At 40.5% G+C, this 25695-nt stretch overlaps 1 protein-coding gene across 3 annotated transcripts in view; it reads left to right on the top strand.

Moving 5' to 3' along the window:
- igf1rb (insulin-like growth factor 1b receptor) overlaps positions 1-25695 on the top strand; it is a 105829-nt gene that overhangs the window by 49951 nt on the left and 30183 nt on the right. For all 3 annotated transcript variants that reach the window (XM_061765436.1, XM_061765435.1, XM_061765437.1), the window contains 5 exons: positions 13932-14235; positions 19275-19411; positions 20959-21103; positions 24372-24580; positions 25463-25589. In XM_061765436.1, coding sequence (XP_061621420.1) covers positions 13932-14235; positions 19275-19411; positions 20959-21103; positions 24372-24580; positions 25463-25589 — 922 coding nt within the window. The remainder of the gene's footprint in view (positions 1-13931; positions 14236-19274; positions 19412-20958; positions 21104-24371; positions 24581-25462; positions 25590-25695) is intronic.

Raw genomic sequence — 25695 nt, 5'->3', positions numbered from 1 at the left:
GAGCATCGTTATACAGTATTACATTTTTACAAGGCATGAAGTTAAAGCAGTAAGTCAATATTCTATGGTGCTTTTACAATTCAATAGTAAAATAAAGATTTGTTCTTTATATCAGTTCATCATAACATTTAGGCCTGGCCTACAGGAAAGAGTTATCTGTTGGCTATTTCCAATGTTGTGTTGGTCATACTATAGAATAATTTATTTCTTGTGTTTAGTGAATAATACTGATAACAAACTTCCTCCTGAAAAATCGCATGCTAAATCGCAATATATGTTTAAAAGAAACAAAACAAAAACAACTTAAAATTAAGAGTATTTTCTCAAATTATTCAGCCCTACTTCTGATTGATGACTAGGTAGTTAAAATAGGGCCCACATAATAAAGCTTATCGGCTTAGTTCCCAGTGATGAGGACTGGCTAAGTGTGGCTAAAGGTTTAGCCCCATAAACACACGTTGTGGCTACACACAAGTGTGGCTCGGAGATTTTTATACTCTTTAGTCACATTGGCTAAGAGGCTTCATGACCCAGTGCCAACGCTGACTGGTAATCCATAAACCTCCAGATGAATAATTTTACTCGCAAAGTAATTCTCACTAACCAGCAGTGAAGACAAAAACGGTCTAGAGCCGATTAAAACTGAACCAAGTGCAAAACGTTGAGGTTGGTTAAGGACATCGCCACACATCCCCCTTTCTTCTCTGTGCGTTCCAGTAATCAAGCAAATTTGGGAAAATAAACAGTCTGCTCAGTCTCCATAAACACAGCAACAGCTTGGTGATGGACAAAAAACACAATATGCCCACATATTACTGTTTGTCAGTGTTTAAGGCAGCTCAGTGATTCGGACCGCCAGCAGTCTGTCCGCTAACTGTGGGGGCCAACTAGTATCATTAGAACGTGGACCTCCATTTAAAGTAAATTTGCGACTCAAGATATGACCGACCCAGCCGATTGATGGCAAGACATCTAGACGTTCTGCAGAGCTGGTCACATCCACGAGTGCTCTGAGCAATAAAGATGTGGAATGCGTGTTTGTGCTTGGCCTGTCAGAAGCCATCAAGCTTCAAGATCCCAAGATTCAAACAAAAGCATCATGGTGGACAAGATTTATAGACACTGTTGAAGGCCTCCATAAAATATTTACACACGACCTATCTGTCCAAGACAATGGAGCGCATTGATGGAAAGCGTTACTAATGGGACCAATCAAACAACCCAATGGGACCATTTATTTTGAACAAGACCAATCTCCAGAGAGCTCAAAGTCAAGAAAGTTCTCCCAAATTGTCTTGACAACCATCACAATGAATTAGGGATTGAGCCAAGTCACAGGCACAGTGACTTTGGGCTCCATCAGAAGTGGAGAGCTTGTTTTGCCTGATCTTTGCTTTTATTCAAAGATTATTAACCAAAAATGTCTCTCTACAAGGCTACAGTGCCGTAAAAAATTATTCTCCCTCTTCTTGATTACTTGTGTGTGTGTGTGCGTGTGTGCGTATGTGCGCGTGCGTGCGTGCGTTGGCAACGGGAGGGACAGAATATGGTCAAGTAGTCCAGAGTACAGAAATAGTTCTCAATAGCTATGATAACCATACTCAAATTTGGAATAATTTGTACAATAACCAAAATTTGGAACAAAAATATGCATCTAATGACACAAGACCACTCCATTTTGCCTGATGCAACAACACAAGTTTTGCTCTTTTGGTTTAGCAGTATAAAATCTTTTTTTTTTTTTTTTTTTCCCCCCAAATGTTTTGTACACAGTAAAATGATGTGTTTATGTGAGGAGACTCACCACCAGAGCACAAGCAGTTTTAAAGTTTGAATTAAATATTGCATTTATTAATTAAATAATAAAGTTAAAAATATATTTTTAATTACAAAAATATGTTAATATATGGCGGCACGGTGAACGACTCGTTAGAGCGTCTGCCTCACAGTTCTGAGGAGCAGGGTTCAATCCCTGTCCCCGCCTGTGTGGAGTTTGCATGTTCTCCCCGTGCCTGCGTGGGTTTTCTCCGGGCACTCCGGTTTCTTCCCACATACCAAAAATATGCTGGGTAGGTTAACTGAAGACTCTTAATTGCCCGTAGGTGTGAATGGTTGTTTATGTGCCCTGCGATTGACTGGCGACCAGTTCAGGGTGTACCCTGTCTTGCCCAGAGTTAGTTGGGATAGGCTCCAGCATACCCGTGACACTAGTGTGGAAAAAATGGATTGATGGATATTAGGTTTTAAGGATGATAGGTTAATTGAAGACTCTAAATTGTCTGTACGTGTGAGCGCAAATGGTTGTTTATATGTGCCTTGCGATAGGCTGGCAATCAGTCTAGGGCAGGGGTGGGCAAACGTTTTGGCACAGGGGCCACATTGACTTTTAAAATTTGACAGGCGGGCCGAGCCAGGACCAGATGTTTACATATCAAAAATAAAATAAATAAATAAAACCGCATTGTAGTGTTAATACTTAGATTTACTTTTAATGGGAACAGTGTTGTTTTGTTGATCACCTTTTTTTGCCAGTGCATCAAAGTCTGGTGTTGTCGTTGTGGCAATTCTCAGAATACATCTGAGGTGTTCATCACTCAGCTGGGATCTGTAGGATGTTTTATTGGTGTTCATCACACTAAAAGTCTGTTCACACACACATGTAGAGCCCAACTTCACCAGCATCCTCTGTGCCATCTTCTGGATTTTTGGAAATTTGTATGCGCTTAATGAAGCATAAAACTCATCCAGTTTGAGAGTTGAACTTCTCTTTTAAGACATTATCACATTGGAGATCAATCAGTTCCATCTGCAGCTCCCCTGGCACTGTTTCAGTGTCTTGTGTGACTGAATCTTGGATGGCAGTTTGTCAGATAAAGGTGTTTTGCTGAGCCTGCAAGCTTGATTTTAACCACTGAGCCGTAGCCATCAGTTCCTGCGTTGATTGGCTGTTAGCATAATCAGCATGCTTGGTAGAAAAGTGATGGCTGATGTTATATTCCTCTAAAACCGCAATGGTTTCTTAACAAATTAGACATATAGCCTTTGACCGAACTTCAGTGAAAAAGTATTTAGTAGTCCATTCTATGTTAAACACTCAGCACTCACTGTCGCCTTTTCTTTTCTTTGGCCCACTCATGGTTGAAGAAGGGTTCAGAGCAGTAGCAGAGTAAAAACAGAACAGCCAAAGTCAAGTCATTGTATCACTGTACCTACTGCGCTACCTGGTGGAACCACTCGGCATTACAGGATAAGGTCAAATGAATGTAGTCATGATTTTTTTCATCTGGTTTGGGTGATTGTGTACCAATCTTTGGCGGGCCGGATTGAAATGATCAGCGGGCCAGATGTGGCCCGTGGGCCGTAGTTTGCCCATACCTGGTCTAGGGTATACCTCACCTCTTGCCCAGAGTCAGCTGGGATAGGTTCAAGCACCCCCACGACCATAGTCAGGATAAGCGGTATGGAAAATGGATGGATGGATAGATTACTGTTTGGATCAGGCTTAGCGTTAGGGAAGGATAGGGTTTGGGGTTAGCGATAGCTAACGCAACAATCTTAATGTTGGGGGTGAGGGTAATGATTGGGTTTATATCTGGTTTGTGTTTTATGTAATGTAATAAAAATGTATTTTTAACTGTATTAATTAATAAAAACTAACAATTAAAACTTTAAAACTGCTTATGCTTTGGAGGTGAGTCTCCTCACATTAACATTGATGATCACTTTATGAAATGTAACCAACTACATTTTCAAAATACGGTATTTTCACGACCATAGGGCGCACGCACCGTATTAAAAGGCGCAGTCTCAGTTACGGGGTATATTTCTGTATTATTGGTCGCAGGCATGGTAAAGCATACGCTAGCTTAAAACACACGGTAGCATGCATGCATGCTAAAACAATGTTTTTAAAAAAGGCAGCGGGAGCAAAACTGAGTTTGGTTGTACTTTATTGAAGTATTTAACAATGTACTCACGTTATTTTTTGATCAATCCTCATCCACAAATCCATCCAAGTCCTCATCTTCTGTTTCCGAAATGAACAGCTGGGCAAGTTCTCCATCAAACACGGCGGGTTCCCTCTCGTCATTGTCAGAGTCAGTCTCGTTGCCGGGGGGCTGTTCAGCAATGATGCCGGCTCTCGCCAAAGCTCGGACAACAGTCAAAGCAGATACCTCAGCCCAAGCATCCACAATCCATTCACATATGGTGGCGTAACTCGCCCGGCGTTGCCTCTCAGTCTTAGTTGCACTTGGTTTTTCACAGCGGCTGTGTGATGGGCGCGCATGGAGTCACAGATGAACAGGGACGGTGACACGTGGAAAATAACATCCGGTCTCTTTACGTACACCTCACTCAGCCACTCTCTCATTTTCTTCTTGTCCATCCAGCCCTTTTGATTGGCCATAACGATGAGTTCGGCTGGAAACTTCTCTTTAGGCAGCGACTTCCTCTTAAAAAATCTCCTATGGCGGCAGTTTCTGTCCATCACCATGGCAACCAAGCACAACAGTAAAAGTAGACTTCTCGTGCCCCGTTGTTCGTATCGCTACCGTGGTGGTCCCCTTCTTCTCTAGTGTGGTTCACCGGGATGTCAAATAAATAAAAAAGACGACAAAAAAATGACAACTTTGTACAAATTTTACATAAACAAATAGGAAATGTTTTTTCAAAGACTGAGTATTTTTAGTTGTATTATATAGAGGTTAACTTGAACTTGTATGCGAGTTGGGAAAATATTACTTCAAAGGGCAAGCGGTTTTATTTTAGTTACACAATGGCTAAGGTCTCTTTAAATTTGTTTGACAATTTTGGCCTGGTACACAAGGATTTTTCAAATCTTAAAAGATTTTAAAAAATCTAGCATTTAACAGTTTCAGTTGTATTGTGTGTGGTGTGCTCAAATAATGTCATTTTCTGTTGTTGTTGTTTTGTTTTTGTCCTGTTCGGCTGTTAGGTCAAACAGAAAGGAGGATCCGTATCCCGTTTTTAAGCTTCCACTGTGGTTCTTTTTATTCTGATGGATTTTGATTGAGGCGGCACGGTGGATGACTGGTTAGAGCGTCCAGTTCTGAGGACCGGGGTTCAATCCCCGGCCCCGCCTGTGTGGAGTTTGCATGTTCTCCCCGTGCCTGCGTGTGTTTTCTCCGGGCACTCCGGTTTCCTCCCACATCCCAAAAACATGCATGGATTGGAGACTCTAGAATTGCCCGTAGGTGTGAATGTGAGTGCGAATGGTTGTTTGTTTGTATGTGCCCTGCGATTGGCTGACAACCAGTTGAGGGTGTACCCCACCTCCTGCCCGATGATAGCTGGGATAGGCTCCAGCACGCCCGTGACCCAAGTGAGGAGAAGCGGCTCAGAAAATGGATGGATGGATGGATGGATTTTGATTGAAAATTTCAATCGGACAGAACAAAGTTTTAAAGGAGAGTGACAGAGAAAAACAAAGGAGCGAGATAGTGAAAAGATCACTAAATAATAAATGAATAAAGCCAGGACATTAGCTGTAATAAAGATGAAAGTAAATCAAGGCCCACCCCATCGAGAGGCGGGGTCGGGCCCAGGTAAATACTGAAACTACAAAAATTTCAACAAGTCTGTTTTTTTTTCTGTCAATATGGGGTGCTGTGTGTACATTAATGAGGAAAAACGCATTATTTTAGCAAATGGCTGCAATATAACAAAGATTTAAGGGGGTCTGAATACTTTCCGTACCCACTGTACATTTTCAATATAATATTGTTATTGTCAGATGGCATTCTACCCAGGCAGAGGAATCAAAGATCTCGGTTCAGTATGTTAAAGAAGGGTCACCAGCTGTCTATGTAATTATGTAATTGATTTTTTTCGTTCCGCATATAATTTTTCTCATGAAATATGTTCTATGATGGGATTTAACCAGTGATTAATATTGATAGATTGTTTATTCTTCCAGTTTTATTAAAGTCGTTTTCTTAGCGATAGCTAACGCAACGAGTATTGATTGTGAAGATTTATTTGGGAGGTTGATCAGAATCAACTTTATTTGCCAAGTATGTCCAAAAAAACACAAGGAATTTGTCTCCGGCAATTGGAGCCGCTCTAGTACGACAACAGTCGGTCAATTGACAGAAAACACTTTTGAGACATAAAGACATTGAGAAAAACAGTCACTGAGCAATAAAGGTTTGCTAGGTTTTTTTTTGTTGTTTGTTTTTTTACAATTGTGCAAAACGATGCAGAGTCCTCTAGCACTTAGAGCAGTTCGAATGACTAATATTGCAATAGTCCGGTGCAATGACCATTGTGCAAAGGGCGCCGAGACTTCAAGCGAGTAGTACGATAATCTGGGACAATGTTGATTGTGCAAATGTTGCAGATACTCCTCAGTCAGTGTGCAAATGGAGCAGATGCTACTCTGGCATGAGTGGCCAGTATTGGTCAGCAACAGATATGCAAATCGTGCAGCATGGTGAGACTACTACAGTGAGTGCACGAGTAATATATAATTGGCCCTACAGAAATGTGACAACAAACTCAAGACAAAAAGACAAAAAATTGCCAGCATGTTGCAATGGAATTTTAGGTTAGGCGTTTAAGAAGTTGATTGCAAGAGGGAAGAAGCTGTTGGAATGTCTCCTCGTTCTAGTTTGCATTGATCGGTAGCTGAGGGAAGGAGCTGTTTATGCTTATGCTTAAGTCACCGAGTATGCACAATTTTAGGGAAAGTGGAATTCTGCTGTTCAAAATATACAAGTGTTTCTGCGTAACAAAGTCCAAAAGCACTGAGTTTGTGTGCATTCCCAAATAGGTGTCTGGGGTATTTTTTGTGCGTTGCGTGTATTTGTTAGATGAAGAGAAAACAAAGCAAATGTATTTATATAGCGCATTTCATACATAGGGGTATATTCAATGTGCTTTACATGATTAAAAGCATTTAAAAACAAAGAAAAAAACAGCTTATAAACATTTAAAACAGACAAAAGTACAATTTAAAAAATAAAAACATTAAAAAATTAAAATAAAAAAATTTAAAAAACACCGTACAGTGCAAGAAATATAATTTAATAGCGGAAATGCTCTAAAAAGCATGAGAAAAAAAGAAGAGTTTTTAACCTGGACTTAAAAACATTCACACTTGGGGCTGAATGTTGGCAACTTATTCCATTTGTGTGCACCATAATAGCTAAATGCTGCTTCATCATGTTTGCTTTGGACTCTGTGCTTCACTATTTGACCTGAGTCTGTCGATCTCAGAGCCCTACTGGGTTTATATTCCTTTAGCATTTTTTTCATGTATTCAGGACCTAAACCATTTAGTGATTTATAGACCAGTAGCAGAATTTTAAAATATATTCTAAAGCTGACTGGAAGCCAGTGTAAAAACTTTAGAATTGGAGTAATATGTCTTGACCTCTTTGTTCTGGTCAGAACCTGAGCTGCAGCATTCTGAATGAGCTGCAGCTATTTAATGCTGTTTGGGGGGAGTCCAGTCAGAAGTCAATACAATAGTCAAGTCTACTTGAGATAAAAGCATGGGCTTCTCCTGGTCTGCTTGACACATGCAAGCCTTCACTCTGGATATGTTCTTCAGATGGTAGAAGGCAGTTTTATTAATTGATTTACGACATGACTGTTTAATGTCACGTCGGAATGTATCAGAACACCAAGGTTTCGGACTTGGTCTTTGGTTTTTAAAGAGAGTGACTCCAGGTATTTACTAACAGCAATCTTCTTTTCTTTATTGCCAAAAACAATTATCTCAGTTTTGTTGTGGTTTAATTGAAGAACATTTTGGCTCTTCCAGTTATTTGTTCTAGGCAGTGACACAACACCTCAATTGAACTGTAGTCATCTGGAGACACTGCGAGATATAAATGTGGGTCATCTGCATAGCTATGATTGTCAAAATTTAGGTTCTGAATAATTTGACCCAAGGGTAGCATATACAGGCTGAACAGGAACGGACCCTTGAGGGACCCCATAGGTCATTGCCATTCAATGAGATTGAACACTTCCAATGCTTACAAAATAAGTAGGACCTGAACCATTTAAGGACTGTTCCATTTAGTCCTACCCACGTTTCCAACCTGTTCAGCAGTATATTATGATCTACCGTATCAAAACCCACACTGAGGTCCTACAAGACCAGAATTGACACCTTTCACGAGTCAGTATTCAACTATCATTTAGCACTTTGATAAGAGCAGATTCTGTACTGTGATGAGATCGGAAACCTGATTGAAATTTGTCAAAAAGTCCATTTAAGTTCAAGAAATTGCTGAGTTGATTAAAAATAACTTTCTCAACAATCTTGGCTATGAAAGGGAGATTTGAGATCGGTCTATAGCTTGCTAACATAGAAGTGTTTAGCGTTCCATTTTTTTGAAGAGACTTAATGGCAGCTACTTTAAGAGCTTTAGGAAACTCGCCTGACTGAAGTGAGCAATTGATTATTTGCTGCAAATCAGCTAGCACAGACTTCGCAATAGCTTTGAAAAAGTCAGATGGTATTGAGTCAAGACAGCTCGTTGATGGTTTCAGCTGCTGAACCCATTTTATGCATAGTGTATTGAGTAAAGTGTGTTCTGTGGAGCACTTTATATTGTATAAGATGTAAATGTGTATTTTTTGTCATCCTAAATGTATTGTTATATCTCCAGTAATTACGGTCCGCAGACATAGAAGGGTCTTCTTCCCATGTAGTGATTGGTAAGTGCATTGATTTTGTACATGAGATTGAATTATAAACTTTTGAAGGTTTTTTTTTTCTCCTTTGTGGGACAAGCTTCACGATTTGCTTCACAAACTCCGGCGGCTGAAGGGTGGTCTAAAGTGTTGGGATTCTTTTTTATTACTGTTTTCAATTTATTGTATTGAAGGAAGATTCCGCTTCTTATTTGAAATTCTTGGAACAATTCATCTCGTGTCATAAAAATATTGTTTAATAGTTGTTGTAGGTGTCCACACGTGATCTCTCAAAACGGTAGAAGAAACGCTTCTGGATATGCGCCGATGTTTCCCAAAGGTGTACCGTCTTATAAAATGGTGGTGTTCTAAAAAAAAAAAAAAAATGACTTGCTTTTGAAAATACTTTGGAACCCACTTTTATACAAACTACATCGGGTAAGACATGGTTGTTTTTATTTATGGTCTTTTCCTTTTGTTGAGTCAGTGTGGTTCTTGATTGGCTATATTCTGTTCATATCACAATTCACTGTGTCATGACTCGGGAGAAGTCTGCTTTCCCCTAGAAACATGAAGACCTACCTTTGGTTACAACTATTGAACACGTTCATTATTTAAGATTGTCGGCCCGACCTGTTTCAGACCTTAAAATCGGGACGAATCCACTTTTAACACACATCAGACCGACGGAAAATGTTTTAGGATAATCTTATAAAACATAAGATTGTCTGGCATTTGACATGCTTGGTCTGGAAGGGGCAAAACCGGCACAAGAACAGGCAGATTGTCTTTGCGTGTACTGGGCCTAAGGATGGTAAAACATTGTCTGGAGGACTACTAAAAGTTTTATGATGGTGACAATTTGACCCTACTTCCATTATTTCCTATTGGGGAAAAATTTGTTTTGAAATGAGAATATCTTGCTAACTCCCCCTGCTGGCAATCCCAGCCACAACGTTTTTGGAGCCAAGCCCACCATGTGAAACAACTTTCCTTCTCCACCCTCCTTATCTCCACATTCTCCCACCCCTTATTTCTTCCTGTGGCGTAGCAGCCCTGCAACACGTTAGCACAAAAGCCTGGTATCCATTATGTCGCAGACTTGTGTATTGCATCAGGTTCCCGCCCTTTCCCCTACCACAGCTGTTTGTCACCATTTTTTTTTATTTTTATTTTTTTATTAAACTTACCGTAAGGTCAGAGTCTTGCTCAAGGAGGAGGCGTAAGGGAGGGTGGGTGGGGGGAGAGGAAGAACATTGTGTACCAGAGAGGGACGCGCAACCACAAAAACAGCTTGCTGAATGGCTGGTGGGACCACACAGTTTGGAAGGTTCTGATTGTTGGACCGGTGAAGGTCACCTCATGGTCACTGACTAATATGTTCTCATCGAAGGGTGCAGGTTGCAGGTCCATCGCCGGCTTCGTGGGTTCCATTGGCCTGAAAAAAAAATGTTGTTGCCATATTTTTGTATTAAGGAATTACTTTGTTGTCCTGTTGACATCTGGACTTACTTTTGTTGGTGTCTGTTAATGGTATGGCCTGCCCACATCAGATGGTGTTGGCAAAAAAGCTTCACATCTGTCAAGGGTACCTGTTTCCAGTTAGGCCTCATTTTGGCCAAATCCTTAGTAGTAGTTTGTCAAAGTACAAGCCCTAGATTTGCTTAAAATTGCTGCGTTAAACAGCGTTGCCTCCTGTTGTGATAGATGTCCGCCCTATTATTCTGGTGATTGGTGAAACTTATGTTCGGGCATTTTTTTTTCAGACTTTCTGAGAACCCTCAAAATGTTCAGGAAACTTCGATGCCATGGTGACACAACATGCCAATTTAGGGTCGTCCATGTGTCTAGCTCCACCTGCTTTTGATTGGGACTGATTAATCGGAGTAATTCCCAAATAAAAGCCCTGAAATTCATCCCAAAATGGCTGCTTCAAACCAAAATGGCAGACCTTCTGTTGCATTTCATACATGCAGATGTTTTCATGCGTCCTGTTAAAATCATTCACTGCCAGCCCTCCCAGTTAAAAAGGATATTTGACTTTTATAGCCACCAATGGCAGTGAATGAGTTTTAAGATAAACATGTCCATTCACTTTCATGTAGATCAGTGATACTTGTGTTGAGGGCTATTTATTTATTTATTTTTACTTTTGAAAGTCCTCAAACTGATGTTCCTCTAAGGGGGGGGTGTCAATAAAAAGCGCAAGCGGGTGTTGGGGGCATGGTGTGCGTCATATCAATCAGCATCACTTAAACAACACATAATTTCCCATGACTTCACTATGCGGCCTGTTTAAAATGCTGAACCCGCTGCTAATGCAAGCAGGTGACATCATTTTCACTACAGATTTTCCATCGTAAGTCTCTTTGAACCGATCAACTTGTGCTTCCAAATTGAGGTTGGACGTACTACGCATAGGTTAATTCCTTCTGGATGCTGTAAATCAAGCATATTGTTCATTATTTGTCCTCACATTGGAACGTGAGGGGACCCCCACTACAGCAGATTGAGCAATTTGTACGCTCAGCGGGGAGGCTTGTAATTGCTTGTTCACTGAGCAAATGTGTATGTGAGAAACACTGTTGCATGATGCGTCCATTTTTAGCACCATATACTCCAAAATAATACAAATATTTGTTTTTTCAGTGCCATTTACTGTACGTCCTTTCATGTTATTTAACATACATAACAGACATATGTTGCTTTTTTCCCTCTGTTACAATTTTCACAATTCTTCTTTTACATGCTTTTGTGAAAAATACCCCAAGGATCCAGAATTACAGCACATTATTTACAGAACTTTGCTGAAATCATCCTGTTTTGAAGGGGTGGTCTGGTCACATGTAAATGAACCACTGCCCCACCCGAGTGCGGGTTGTGCCAATGCAAGTATTCCTTAATGTGACGACTGGGGGTGGATCGTGGAGCTGATGGGTCGGCTACTTGTTAACCCTAACCCTCACTGGCCCATTCAAAAAAAATTAATTGCACACAATGGCTTGCAGTGTGGGATCGTGCGATTAGCCGATTTGGCGCAGTTCTGTTGGGCAGCGGTCCCCAATTTCCACGGACCAGCCATCCATCCATTTTCTATACCGCTTATCCTCTCTAGAGTCACAGGCGTGCTGGAGACTATCCCAGCTATCTTTGGGCGAAAGGCGGAGTACACCCTGAACTGCTCGCCAGCCAATCGCAAGGCACATATAAACAAACAACTATTCGCACTCACATTTACACCTATGGGCAATTTAGTCGCCAATTAACCTACCATGCATGTTTTTTTGGGATGTGGGAGGAAACCGGAGTACCCAGAGAAAACCCACGCAGGCATGGGGAGAACATGCAAACTCAACACAGGCGAGGTCGGATTTTAACCCGGGTCCTCAGAACTGTGAGGCAGATGTGCTAACCAGTCGTCCACCACATCACGGACCCGTTTCACGTAAAGACATATTTTGATGGACCGCTGTAGCAGCAAGACCAAGCCCACAAAGGCGGCTCTGCACTCAGCCACTGTCGCCGCCCTACGATTGGCGCCCTTTGCCTGGTACATGCTTGCAAATGAGCTCAACTGAATTGAGAAAGGAACGACTCAGTTAAATAATTCCATTCAGTACGTTCACTCAAAAGATTTGTAGGCTTTACAGGATCAGGATTTTTGGGGCCGATCACCGATCAGCAAGTTTAAAAAAACGATAACCGATCACCGATCCGATCACAAGATGGAGCAATGTGTCTATTTACATGGCTTGTTCATTTATTGTATATACTTGTGTACTCTATACTGAGTACTGTACTTTCAAAATTATTCTCTAGCATTTTAGACAAAAGTTAAAACATCAATGACCTCTAGGTGGCATTCAAGGATTGGCCACTGACATAAGTTTAGGTCAAATCAACACTACAACATGACAGAAATAATGGGTGCTAACTTACTGTAATAAAATTACTTTAACAAATACTGTTAATGACATGCTTACTCTAACTTTCTCACTTTCCCGGCTGTATGGACGGGTGTTGTCCAGAGTTTGCGTCTGTTTGACTTTTCCTTTGGTTTTTTTCCCCCCACGTTGCATTGCTTGAACGAGGCATGCTCCTCCTTGTGTACATTCTTCAGGTGCCCGATCAAATTAGTTGTGTTGAAGCATTTAGATCACGTTCCCCACGACGTACTTCAGTTGTGCACAGACTACAAATAACTTACGTGTTGTTTGTCTGAGACACCGCAAAATAGTCCCACACCGACGATGTGTTTTTTCACCGACAAGATTATTGGCCGTCAGATAGTTACAGTACTGCGCCAAAAGACACGTGACAAGGCTAAAAATAAACTAGCCTTTGGATTCATACGCGACAAAGACGCGGCGTTAAATGTCTTGTGTGGCGCCGATCAATCTACATCTGGTACTCGAGGTCTTGACTTTATCACAAGTATCATGAAATCTGAAAATTATCAAGAGATTTTTTTAGCTAAATGTCTTACCCAGTATAAGAAAACTTAGTTTGAGTCGAAGATCATGGGTCATCCAGCAAGACAAAGCCCCAAAGCACACATCCAAAAGGACACAGGAATGGTTGAAAAGGAAAAAATACTGTGTCAAAATGGCCAGCAATGAGTCCTGATCTCAATCCAATTGAAAACATTTGGGGAGGAGCTGAAATCTGCCATTGTAGAAAGGAACCCTGCAAATATTCAAGAGCTCGAAAAAATTGCAAAGGAAGACAAAATGCCACCTGAGAAGTGCAAAAGGCTTAAAGATGGATACAAGAAACATTTGGAGGCTGTCATCGCTGCCAAAGCGTGTGCAACCAAATATTAAGGAGGGGTGCCAATATGTGCTACATGCTGTTTTCTGTTCTTTTCTATGAAATTACAATATCTAAGTTGGGAAAAACAATTTTCATTGTTAAATTACTTTGGACGTCCAATTAAAAGATCCTGATGATATAAGTTTGGTACATTTTCATTTATTTCTGATGATTTTATACAGGTTATGCAAAAAATGAAGGGGTGCCCATCATGGTGAGCAGGACTTTGTGTGGACCCCTGATTATAACGCTATGGCACATAGCATTGACAATCAGTAGGACTCGCTTACGGGCACATTACATTAAATAGGCAGTTCACAAAAGATTAACTTAGTAGTGTAATTTCAAAGGTACTCTATAAACCCAACTATTTGGATATTAGCAATTTAAAAAGTCATATTTACATATGTCCCATTTAATTGTTTTTCTTTTCTGTGTTTCACCATCAGAGTGCCCGGACAAGTGTGGGCGACAAGCGTGCACGGTGAGCGGCGACTGCTGCCACACACAGTGCCTGGGCAGCTGTAGCATGGCAGGCAGCGACACCTCCTGCGCCGCCTGCATGCACTACTACCACCAGGGCCGCTGCGTGGCCGACTGTCCCCCCGGCACCTATAAATTCGAGGGTTGGCGCTGTGTCAGCATTGAGTTGTGCTCCAGAGTCCACCTGCCCGACTTTGACAGCTTCGTCATCCACAAGGGCGAGTGTATGTCTGAGTGCCCCTTCGGGTACACGCGCACCGCCCACAACAGGTGAGCCTGCCACGCTGCATTTTGCTCAGCCTAGCCCACCAAGCACTAACATTTAAGAGGAAAAGTATTCTAATATTTGGTAGAAATTATACTGTTGAAAAATAAGTATGAATTATTATTTTATTATAGTAGACATTTTATCTTTTTATTTTAACTCATCTATGGATGACCTGGCACATCGGTCCAATTTAAAGATTAAATGTGTCTGATGTGCACAAAATGTTCCCACCCATACCTACCTGGCGGATGGCATCCATCCATCCATCCATTTTCTGAGCCGCTTATCCTCACGCCCCAGCCATCATCGGGCAGGAGGCGGGGTACATCCTGAACTGGTTGCCAGCCAATCGCAGGGCACACATAAACAAACAACCATTCGCACTCACATTCGCACCTACGGGCAATTTAGAGTCTTCCATTAACCTACCATGCATGTTATTGGGATGTGGGAGGAAACCGGAGTGCCCGGAGAAAACCCACGCAGGCACGGGGAGAACATGCAAACTCCACAAAGGCGGGGTCGGGGATTCAACCCCGGACCTCAGAACTGTGAGGCAGACGCTCTAACCAATCTGTCTAACGTGACGCCTGACAGATGGCATTTTAGCAAATATCAGTTTTGGATGACGTAAATCATGAAAGAGTTAACAATTTGCTGATAAGCAACTCTACTTAAAAGAAAGGACACCACTGATGGTCTGAGGCTCCAGGCTAAGCTAATCGTTACAAAAAGTTAATAGTTAAAAAAAAAAAAAGTGCCTTTAGATTCTTGCCGAGAAATGAGTTTGAGTTTATAATCCCAGTTTGTGAGATTTAAAAGTTGACGGGATGCAGACATACTGTATTAACATTCTAACTTTGGTATCGTTTCGTACTTTGGTACTACTTCTGGATTTTATTGAAACATTTGCGCATGTCAACATGTGACTATGTTCAAGTATCACAGATGTACAAACCTCAACTCCAGTGAAGTTGGGACATTGTGTAAAAACAGTATACCATGATTTGCAAAGCCTTTTCAACTTATATTCAATTGAATACACTACAAAGACAAGATATATAATGTTCAAACTGATCAACTTATTTTTTTGTTTTCAAAATTATTTACTCATTTTGAATTTGATGCCTGCATGATGTTTCAAAAAAGCTGGGACCACTGTGTTACCTTTCCTTTTAACAACACTCAGTAAGCATTTGTTAACTGAGGACACTAATTGTTGAAGCTTTGTAGGTGGAATTCTTTCCCAATCCTGCTTCAGGTAAAACCCCAATTATAATGACGTTGGGACGTTGTGTTAAACATAAATAAAAACAGAATACAATGATTTCAAAATCATGTTTAACCTATATTTAATTGAATACACTACCAAGACAAGATATTTAATGTTCAAACTGATCAACTTTGTTTTTAGCAAATAATCATTAACTTAGAATTTTATTGCTGCAACACATTCCAAAAAAGCTCGGACCGGTGGCAAAAAAGACTGAGAAAGTTGAGGAATGCTCATCAAACACCTGTTTGGAACATCACACAGGTGAACAGGCTTATTGGGAACAGGTGGGTGCCATGATTGGGTATAAAGCAAAGATGGGGCGAGGTTCACCTCTTTGTGAACAAGTGCGTGAGAAAATAGTGTTAGTGCCAATGGCATGGGTAACTTAAACATCTGCACCATTAATGCTGAACGGTACATACAGGTTTTGGAGAAACATATGCTGCCATCCAAGCAACGACTTTTTTATGGACGCCCCATCTTATTTCAGCAAGACAATGGCAAACCACATTCTGCACGTGTTACAACAGCGTGGCTTCGTAGTAAAAGAGTGCGGGTACTAGACTGGCCTGCCTGCAGTCCAGACCTGTCTCACATTAAAAATGTGTGGATTATGAAGTGTAAAACACGACAACGAAGACCCGGACTTCTGAACAGCTGAAGCTGTACATCAAGCAAGAATGGGTAAGAATTCCAACTACAAAGCTTCAACAATTAGTGTCCTCAGTTCCCAAACGTTTATTGAATGTTGTTAAAAGAAAAGGTGATGTAACACAGTGGTAAACATGACCCTGTCCCAGCTTTTTTGGAACGTGTTGCAGCCATAAAAGTTAATGATTATTTGCTAAAAACAATAAAGTTGATCAGTTTGAACATTAAATATCTTGTCTTTGTAGTGGGCGGCACGGTGAGCGACTGGTTAGGGCGTCTGCCTCACAGTTCTGGGGACCGGGGTTCAAATCCCGGCTCCACCTGTGTGGAGTTTGCATGTTCTCCCCGTGCTTGCGTGGGTTTTCTCCGGGCACTCCGGTTTCCTCCCACATCCCAAAAATATGCATGGTAGGTTAATTGACAACTCTAAATTGCCCGTAGGTGTGACTGTGAGTGCGAATGATTGTTTGTTTGTATGCGATTGGCTGGCGACCAGTTCAGGGTGTACCCCGCCTTCTGCCCGATGATAGCTGGTATAGGCTCCAGCATGCCCACGACCCTAGTGAGGAGAAGCGGCTCAGAAAATGGATGGATGGATGGATGATTTGCAAATCATTGTATTCTGTTTTTATTTATGCTTAACACAACGTCCCAACTTCATTGGAATTGCGGTTGTACAACTTCAGTTGCTGAACAGTCCGGGGTATCAGTACTTGTATTTTGTGCTTCATAATGCGGTACACATTTTCAATGGGAGACAGTTCTTTACTGCTGGCAGGCCGGTCTAGTACTTATACTCTTTGATTACGAAGCCACACTTTTGTAACACATACAGAATTTGGCTTGACATTGTCTGGCTGAAAGAAGCAGGGACATCCTTGGATGGCAGCATATGTTGCTCCAAAACCTGTATGTACCTTTCACCTTTAATGGTGCCTTCACAGATGTGTAAGTTACCCATGCCATAGGCAATAACACACCCCCATAACATCACAGATTGTGGCTTTTGAGCGTTGCGCTGATAACAATCGGGAAGGTCCTTTTCCTCTTTGGTCAAGAGGACATGATGTCCATTATTTCCCAAAACAATTTGAAATGTGGACTTGTCAGACTACAGGACACTTTTCAGGGCTTGAGACAGCGACCAAATTGGTCACAATTGCGACCTTTTTCCCAACTTGTGCAATAAAAAATTTATCTTGTCGCATTTGCGCAAGTGCATGTTTTGGTGGTTGAAAGTCTCCTTTTTTTCCACTGCAACCTTCTCCTCCTGCGCAAGATGGGGTGGGGGGAGCGAGAGAGAGAGAGCGAGAGCGAGAGTGCTGTGACATTATCTCAATCATTATGAATTCTACTGGAGTTAAAAGCGCCCCGCTGCAATATGATTGGCTCCCTGCGACAACATAGTTGACTGCTTCTTCCAGATAGGACACGCTATTATCACAGCACCGTTGCATACATGCCCCCAACATATGCGTGTCACAGACGGACCAGTACGCCGTTGTGTCCTGCCAATGGCCACCACGTATGTCACTATATTGACAATGGCTCGCTACGTATTTATTTTAAATGACAAGTGTGACCCGTTAACCCATCTGTACTGCTGGTGAGCAAGCTAGCTAGCCCGCACCTACCTTGGAAAATCCGGTAAACCGGTAAACTCCTCCTGCCGCAAATCACCCACAGCTTTTCTTTTTTACATGCAACATTATTAATGCTGCTACATTTGTCTCAGTAATAAAACAAAAAGTTGTTTCCTTGAGTGACGTCCTGACTGCCAACCGCAAAGATTGCCTGCCTCCCCATCCATCTATCTATCTGTATATCTATCTATCTATCTGGTTGATACTTTTATATGGTGGTGGTACACTTATATGATTGCATGTCAATCATATGGTTGTGGTAATGCTCAAAATGAAGTTGTTTTCCTCGGGGAAGAGGGTTAGCAGCTCTCACTATAAGAACTGGCTCTTCTGATTCGAACAAATGAGCAAATAAAAGTAAATCCTTTGTTTTTGTGTTTTTTTATTTATTTATTTATTTAATTGACCTGTTTCGTCTGCTACTGCTTGTTTCGGACAAACGTCTTGTTCACAGTAACATATTTTGCAAATATCATATCTTGAGTCACTGTCAATTGAAACTATGGTATGCTATGGTCATGCTGTACCTCCTCAAAAAATAGTGCTACCAAATCATGTGCTGGTGCGACCAACGGAAAGTTGCTTGCACCAGGGCTACTAGTGCAAAGATTAGTGTAGAGCCCTGCTTTTCCACTTTGTGTCAGTCCATCCAGATGATCTTATGCCCAGAGAAGCCAGCAGCGTTTCTGGGTGTTGTTGATATAGGGCTGGTTATATATGACTTTGGCGTTGCATGGTAGAGTTTTAACTTGGATTTGTAGACTAACTGTGTTAACTGACAATGGTTTTCTGAAGTGTTCCTGAGCCCACTTGGCAATATCCTTTACACAATGAGGTCCATTTTTAATGCAGTGCCGCTTGAGGGATCGGCGGTCTCAGGCATTTGTTTTTGGCCTTGCCGCTTACCTGCAGAGAATTCTCCAGGTTCTCTGATCTTTTAATGATATTATGGACTGGAGATAATGAAATCCCTAAATTCCTTGCAATTGTACATTAAGAAACGTTTTTAAACTGTTGGACTATTTGTGCACACAGTTGCTCACAAAGTTGTCATGACACTCATCTCTTTCCAATTAACCGGTTCACTTGTGGAATGTTACAAACAGGTGTTTTTTGAGCATTCCTCAACTTTCCCAGCCTTTTGTTGCCCCTGTCCCAGTTATATGGGAGCATGTTACAGGCATCTAATTCAAAATGAGAGAATATTTGCAAAAAAAACAACGTTCATCAGTTTAAGCATAAATATATAAATGTCTTTGTTGTGTAGTTAATTGAAAATAGGTTGAAAAGCATTTGCAAATTGCGTTCTGTTTTTGTTTTACATAACTTAAGTGGGGTTTGCATTTACCATTGCTTGCTAGGGAACCTCACTCCATTCAGACTTTAACTGCTAGTGAGTCAAACAAATCACTGATTTTATAGTGAGACTATTCATTTTAGCCCTGTGTCTGTCCATCTGTCTTGTCTCCAGCATGTCCTGCACCGCTTGTGATGGCCTGTGCGATAAAGTGTGTGAGGAGAAGGTCATTGACTCCATGGACGCTGCACAGTCCCTGAAAGGCTGTACGGTTATCAAAGGCAATTTGCAAATCAACATCCGCAGAGGCCGTGAGTACACCGCGCCGATGTCGGCTTCTTACCACTAAATGACATGCAGTTAAAGCACGTGGCATGAACAGACACGATAGACAGCATAGAATGATGGCTAGCCCATGTGGAAGGGTTCCGCTCGTAAAAGAGAGAATGTGACACTGTGAGACTTCCAACAAAACTATGAATGCAACACAGAGGTGGGAATCAGCCAGATCATAGAAAACGCCATGTGATAACACATGTTTAAGATTGTATATAACAGTTTCTCAAATTGTTTTGCCCCAAGACCACTTATCGGGGAGAATTTTTTTCAAGGAGCCCCTCACCACCCTAACGGCAATTAACCATGCAGGTAGCTAACGTGTACCTCTATATGCCGTAGGAATTAAAAACTTTCTAATTTTTGAGGAAAAAAAGTGACAAAGTTCTTTTTTTTTAATTTTTTTTTTTGAGGGGCAGAGGGAACGGAACGTAATGTTGAGAATTATTTTTTTTTTCCAAGAAAAAGGATTACAAGAACAAATAGGTATTATGTCAGAATGAAATATTGTAATCTTATGATAAGTAATTTTTCCAAGTTATTTGTAATATGATATTAGAATCAATGTTTAACAAAGTCGGATTTTAACCAGTAAATTACAAAAACTAATTTAAAGTTGCATCTTTTAGTTTTGCAAAGACACCTTTATTCTCTAAAAAATAGGACTATATTCTCAAATAAAATACACGTTTTATTTAAAAAAAAAAAAAAAAACATTTGCGAAACCTGCTGTAGATATGAAGTGTTGACATACAAGGGGGTCCTCGGTTTACGATTCTCTATTCATATGATGGCGATGTAACACAAATTTGTATGCAAGTGGGAACATAAGGCAATGGTGAAAAATAAGTCAAAACACATACATTATGTAATGGTCTAATGTAACCTGGCAGAAGGCGGTCACAGTGGTGGGGATATTTTGTTATTTTACTGTCATATTTTTGTTTTTTCGTAATGTTTTTGTATTTTTTTCATGAAATATTTTTGTTTTCTTCACATATTTATGAAAATTTTCCTATTTAGTTTTTCATAAATGTTTTTGTTACTTGTGTATTTCTTCCATTTTTTTGTATATGTTAGTATTTTAAAATTTTCCTCCACACACGTCCATATATATATATATTTTTTTTTTTCCCAGCTGACTTTCGGGCGAGAGGTGGAGTACACCCAGATTGGTCACCCATCAATCGCAGGGCACATATAGACGCACACATTCACACCTATGGACATTTTGGAGTCGTCAATTAACCTTAACATGCATGTTTTGTGGAATGTGCGACGAAGCCGGAGAATACCCACACGAGCACGGGGGGGACATGCAAACGCCAGACAGGGAGGCCAAGTGAGAGCAAAACACTTTTTACAATCCACACTGATGTCACATGGAGTCGAGGCCAAGACTTCGGAAAGTCTGAGGACCGTGTAATTTCCTGGACCTAAAACCATAAATACATAGAAGAAGAAACTCCAATGATAAATGTTAAATGTTACTTTTTTTGGGGGGGATATTGTGTCTCAACAGACAACATGGTGGCTGAGCTGGAGAGCTTCACGGGTTTGATCCAGAGGGTGACTGGCTACGTGCGCATAAGACACTCGCACACACTCAGCTCGCTGGCCTTCCTGCGCAGCCTGCGATACATCGATGGCGAGGAACTCCTGGACGAGTAAGAACACACAAATATATCTATATATACACAAACATACATACATACATACTTTGTAATATCTACAAATAAGCTAAGACCGAGTGTTCTACTGTTGCTAATGTCATTACATCATATTTGTATGCCTGTATGACAGTTAAGAATGTTAAAATTAATAACATGAATGAAAAATGATTACACTTGTAAGACAAGTAAAAATGTATATTTATTTATTCGACTTGTAAGACAGTTCAGAATGTAAAAAAGAAGGTGAAGAATCTTCATCAGTTTTGTTTTTTATTTTTTATTTTCAATTAACAATGGTTTTACACTTGAATGACTTGTTGGAAATGTTACTTAAAAATGGTCTTATAATTCTTTCCATATGAGTTATGATGGAACACATTATTTCCATTCATTTCCTGTGGGGGGGGGGGGGTGCTTAGAACAAATAAATATCAATGAATTGTGTTTCACTGTGTTATATGCTGGCTTTCTATCCTTAATTAGACCCAAACAGTTTAACGTTTTCTCCGTAAAGCAGGGGACACCAAGGTGTAGCCCGCGAGCCTGATTTAAAAATAGCTCATCAGTGAGGTGCGTCTATTTTGTTTGTTGTTGTTGCTTTTCAAAAAAAAATAACAAACTTGTATAGTTCAAAGGACAGTATTGCAGTGCATGAACAAACCATAGCATTCTTGGAGACAGATTAGGAGGCACAATGATGGTTGGGAAATGATTTACTCCCTAATAATTTGAGCAAATTTGTTTTTCCCGGAAGTGTGTATCAAATTGGTAGCTCTTCACATTAATCAGTGCCAAAGAAGTAGCTCTCTGTTTCAAACAGGTCGGCTGCAATAAAGTAACCATAGTGGTGAAATCTAATCAAGAACGGTCCAGGAAAACATCCTCCTAGCCTCCTCTTCTTGTTTCTCCTTGAGTTCACATGAATCTTGCTGTCCCAAGGCTCCACATTGCAGTCATTCCTATATGTCTGGGTGGTACCCGGCGTATTATAAAAAGCCACATAGCCCCAGCCCACCCCCCTGGCCTTCTCTCCAGATCTTATTTTCCCTTTGGCTCGCCATGATTAATGGTGACAAAACGGATCGGAATGTGTCTGGTAATGAGCAAGAACGCTGTAAAGCTGCCACATGACTTTGTAGCAAAAAACACATTCTCAGAAGGTGTTGCTTTCAAAGTGTGGAAGGCATCTTTGCAGAAACAGCACAACATTTCCTTCCCTCAGACACGTGCGAATATCCGCATTATGTCCATGTGTATTTGGCCGATGGCCTCCATATACTAATCAAGAGCCAGATTTAAAGGATTGAAGGATCTGATCAAGCATGTGCCGCTCATTACATATGCTCACTAACTCAATCCTGGCTAGAAGTGGCAATAGAGAAAATACTTCTTTTTTTTTTTTTTTTTTTTTTTTTTTTTTTTTTTTTTTTTTTTTTTTTTTTTTTTTATGGGTGCGGGGGTCCAAATACTTTTGAGTACCTTTTGAGGTACCCACCCCACCCTGGTTACTGTGAAAATCATTTTGAGGCCGTAAAAATGGACATACTCATAAAAGTTTAAATGTTACATTGAATGATTGCATGTTTCATACACTGTAAATATTGGGTGTGATATAATTTATCATATTTTATTATATCAATGCCCCGCAGTTAGCTGGGATAGGCTCCAGCACGCATGAACGTTACAATGATCGAAATGTCGCTCGCTACTTTTATTTATAAATTATTGCTTATTTATCAACTATTTCGTGCGCAAGACTATGATTTCGACTTCCGCGTTGGGCGCTGTTTGCACCAACCTAATTTAAGCGGTCGTGACGTTTAAGTCTAGTTCACCAAACGACACAAAAAAGTCACATGCCTCACACAACGTCTTCTATTGGGCTTCCCGGGCATAGGTATGAACAGGAGATAAGCCAGCCCGGCTGATCATCGTGCCTAAATGGCCACTATTTTGGGAAGGTCGTCATTACCGTCAAGACAACGGCGCGCTACTCGCGCTACTTACATTTAAACGAACAAAAACAACAGCTTTCATATATTGTAGTATTTGTCTGACAGTCTCTGCCCAAACGTGGATATTTCAGCTCAGTTATAACTTGAGAAAACACCGTGCAGTAAATTGCAAATGTTTTTTTGTTGTTGTTTATTTTATTGTTTGTGCTCTTTACTCAGTACTTGAGTAATTATTTCACTGTGTACTTTTTACTCTTACTCAAGTAATTGTTTGGAGGACTACTTTTTACTGTCACATTTACTGTCAAGTAACACGACTCTTACATGATTCCAATATTTGGCTACTCTACCCACCTCTGGAGCGGACATCCTCTATTGCTACTCTTACGTTTAAGCAACATTTTTGCTCATCAGATCAGCCAGTGTTGTATTTGTTGCAGTTAAGTTAAGCACTTCATTTGAATACGTAATACTTTCTATTTACTTGCTCTTATTTTGTAATTCACAGCCCTACTTTTATTTAGTAAATGAGAAAACACACAGTTGTGCTCATATATTTGATTACCCAGGCAGAATTTGTAAGATGGGTAAAATTCTTTAAATAAAACATGAAGGACCAGGCGAAACACATTTTATTTCAATGGGATTCAAATTAAACTGTCATGCATTTCAGAAAAGCATTATCATTAAACAAAACATAACTATAAAGAAATTAATGATGGTTGTTATTTAGCCATCCGTCGTATTTAAACAAAAACAAAAAAAAAAAAGTTTCACAAATTCTGCCTGGGTACGTAAACTTGTGAGCACAACTGTACAAATATGCAGGCATATGTACCCCTGTCATATTGAAATGAAAGTGTAGGCTACACCTTTTTCATAACCTCTAGGTGGTGGTGGCATACTAGAATGAAAGTGTACACCTTTTTCATAACCTCTAGGTGACGGTGGCTTATTGGAATGAATGTATACAGCTTTTTCATAACCTCGAGATGGCGGCATACATTTATAAAATGTGAAGGATTTTTTTCCGTTTTCCCCTATACCTATATATAATGCGCACTATTGACTTTTGACAATTTTTTTTTGGGGGGGGGGGAATGCACATTATACACAAGAAATTACTCAGTATAAAATGACTGCCCAAATACTCTTGAGCACCTGAAAATTGAGGTACCTGGAATGAAATGGTTGTCTAATTACTTTTGAGCTAGACATATCCTGCATTAGTGGCTGACCTCAATACTTGAAAATGGAGATAAAATGCAATTGAATGATGATGACTCCTTCCTCGTTTCCCCCTTTAGCATGTACGCCTTCTCAGCGTTCGACAACCAGCAGCTGCAGTACCTGTGGGACTGGAAGCAACACAACCTCACCATCAGGAGCGGGAAGCTGTTCTTCCGGGCCAACCCCAAGCTCTGCGTGTCGGAGATCCAGAAGATGTGGGAGCAGACGGGCATTCCAGGGCGCTTCGACGAAAGTGACTTTCGCAACAACGGCGACCGAGCCAGCTGTACGGTCCCAAGCTGTCAAAATATTTCCTCTTTTCATGAGAATTGTTGTAGTTTAATATGGCACATTTTCCACTGCACGGTGCTCAGTTTACATTTTTTTACCAATGTCACAAACTGGTAGTACCACAATTTCTAGTCCTTGCTTAGTTAGCGATAAACCATGATAGAATTCTGACAGTTTTACCATCTCAAATTTTAGGTATCGTTACGTCTGTATTTAGTGTTTGTGCGAGTAGTAGAAAACAGGTACGTCAGACACGTTACAATGCAAAGAAACATGGTGTAAGGAGGCCCAGGTGACAGTCATTTTTTTTCATTGCATTTTCATCTAATATTTGTATATGTTTCCAAGTGTATTTTTATTTTTTTTTAGACCTTTCACCAAACTTTTTAAAAAGGTCTGTTTTTTGTTTATGTTTTGCTATTTTCTTCTAACATTTTTTCATCTAAAATGTCTGTATTGTAATATTTATATATTTTTCTGAAAATATTTCCTTTTATATTTTTTGCAAATATCCTCATATTTTTGTAATATGTTTTTTTCCTAATGTTTCTAGATTTATTTGTCTAATATAAGTGCATTTTTAGCTGTTTCTATCTTTTGCATACCGGTATATATATGTATTTTATGTAATTTTTTTACTTGCTTTATTATTTTTAACATCCGGATAATCCTCAACAACAGATGGATTCAAAGTGGTGTGTTTCATGCAGTTTCCCGCTGTACTCTTTTGAAATGGAAGCAGAGTACAGCTAAACTGAGCTTCAGACGTGTCTGTGCAGTGGAAAAACCACATCATCAAGAACCTTGAGAACCTCATAATGTTTAAGGTAAATGCAAGAACCCTTTTTGAGGCAAGAACCGTCTTTTACCCCCTCAGGCGAAAGCACCATCCTGCAGTTCAAGTCCAACACCACCAGCAGCACCAGGATCAAGCTGACCTGGCAGCGCTACCGCCCCCGAGACTACAGAGACCTCATCAGCTTTATCGTTTACTACAAAGAGGCGTATGTTTCTATTTGCCATCTCCTCCCTTCTGATCTTAGCTGTTCTTCATGCATATCAATCAGTGCAGTGCACACATTATTGAAGAATTCGTCTCCCTTCGTGTAG

Source organism: Phyllopteryx taeniolatus, chromosome 2, assembly GCF_024500385.1.
Source record: "Phyllopteryx taeniolatus isolate TA_2022b chromosome 2, UOR_Ptae_1.2, whole genome shotgun sequence".
In the NCBI taxonomy this organism is placed as follows: domain Eukaryota; kingdom Metazoa; phylum Chordata; class Actinopteri; order Syngnathiformes; family Syngnathidae; genus Phyllopteryx; species Phyllopteryx taeniolatus.
Note: the sequence above shows the minus strand (reverse complement) of the source record. Positions and strands in the feature narration are given on the sequence as shown.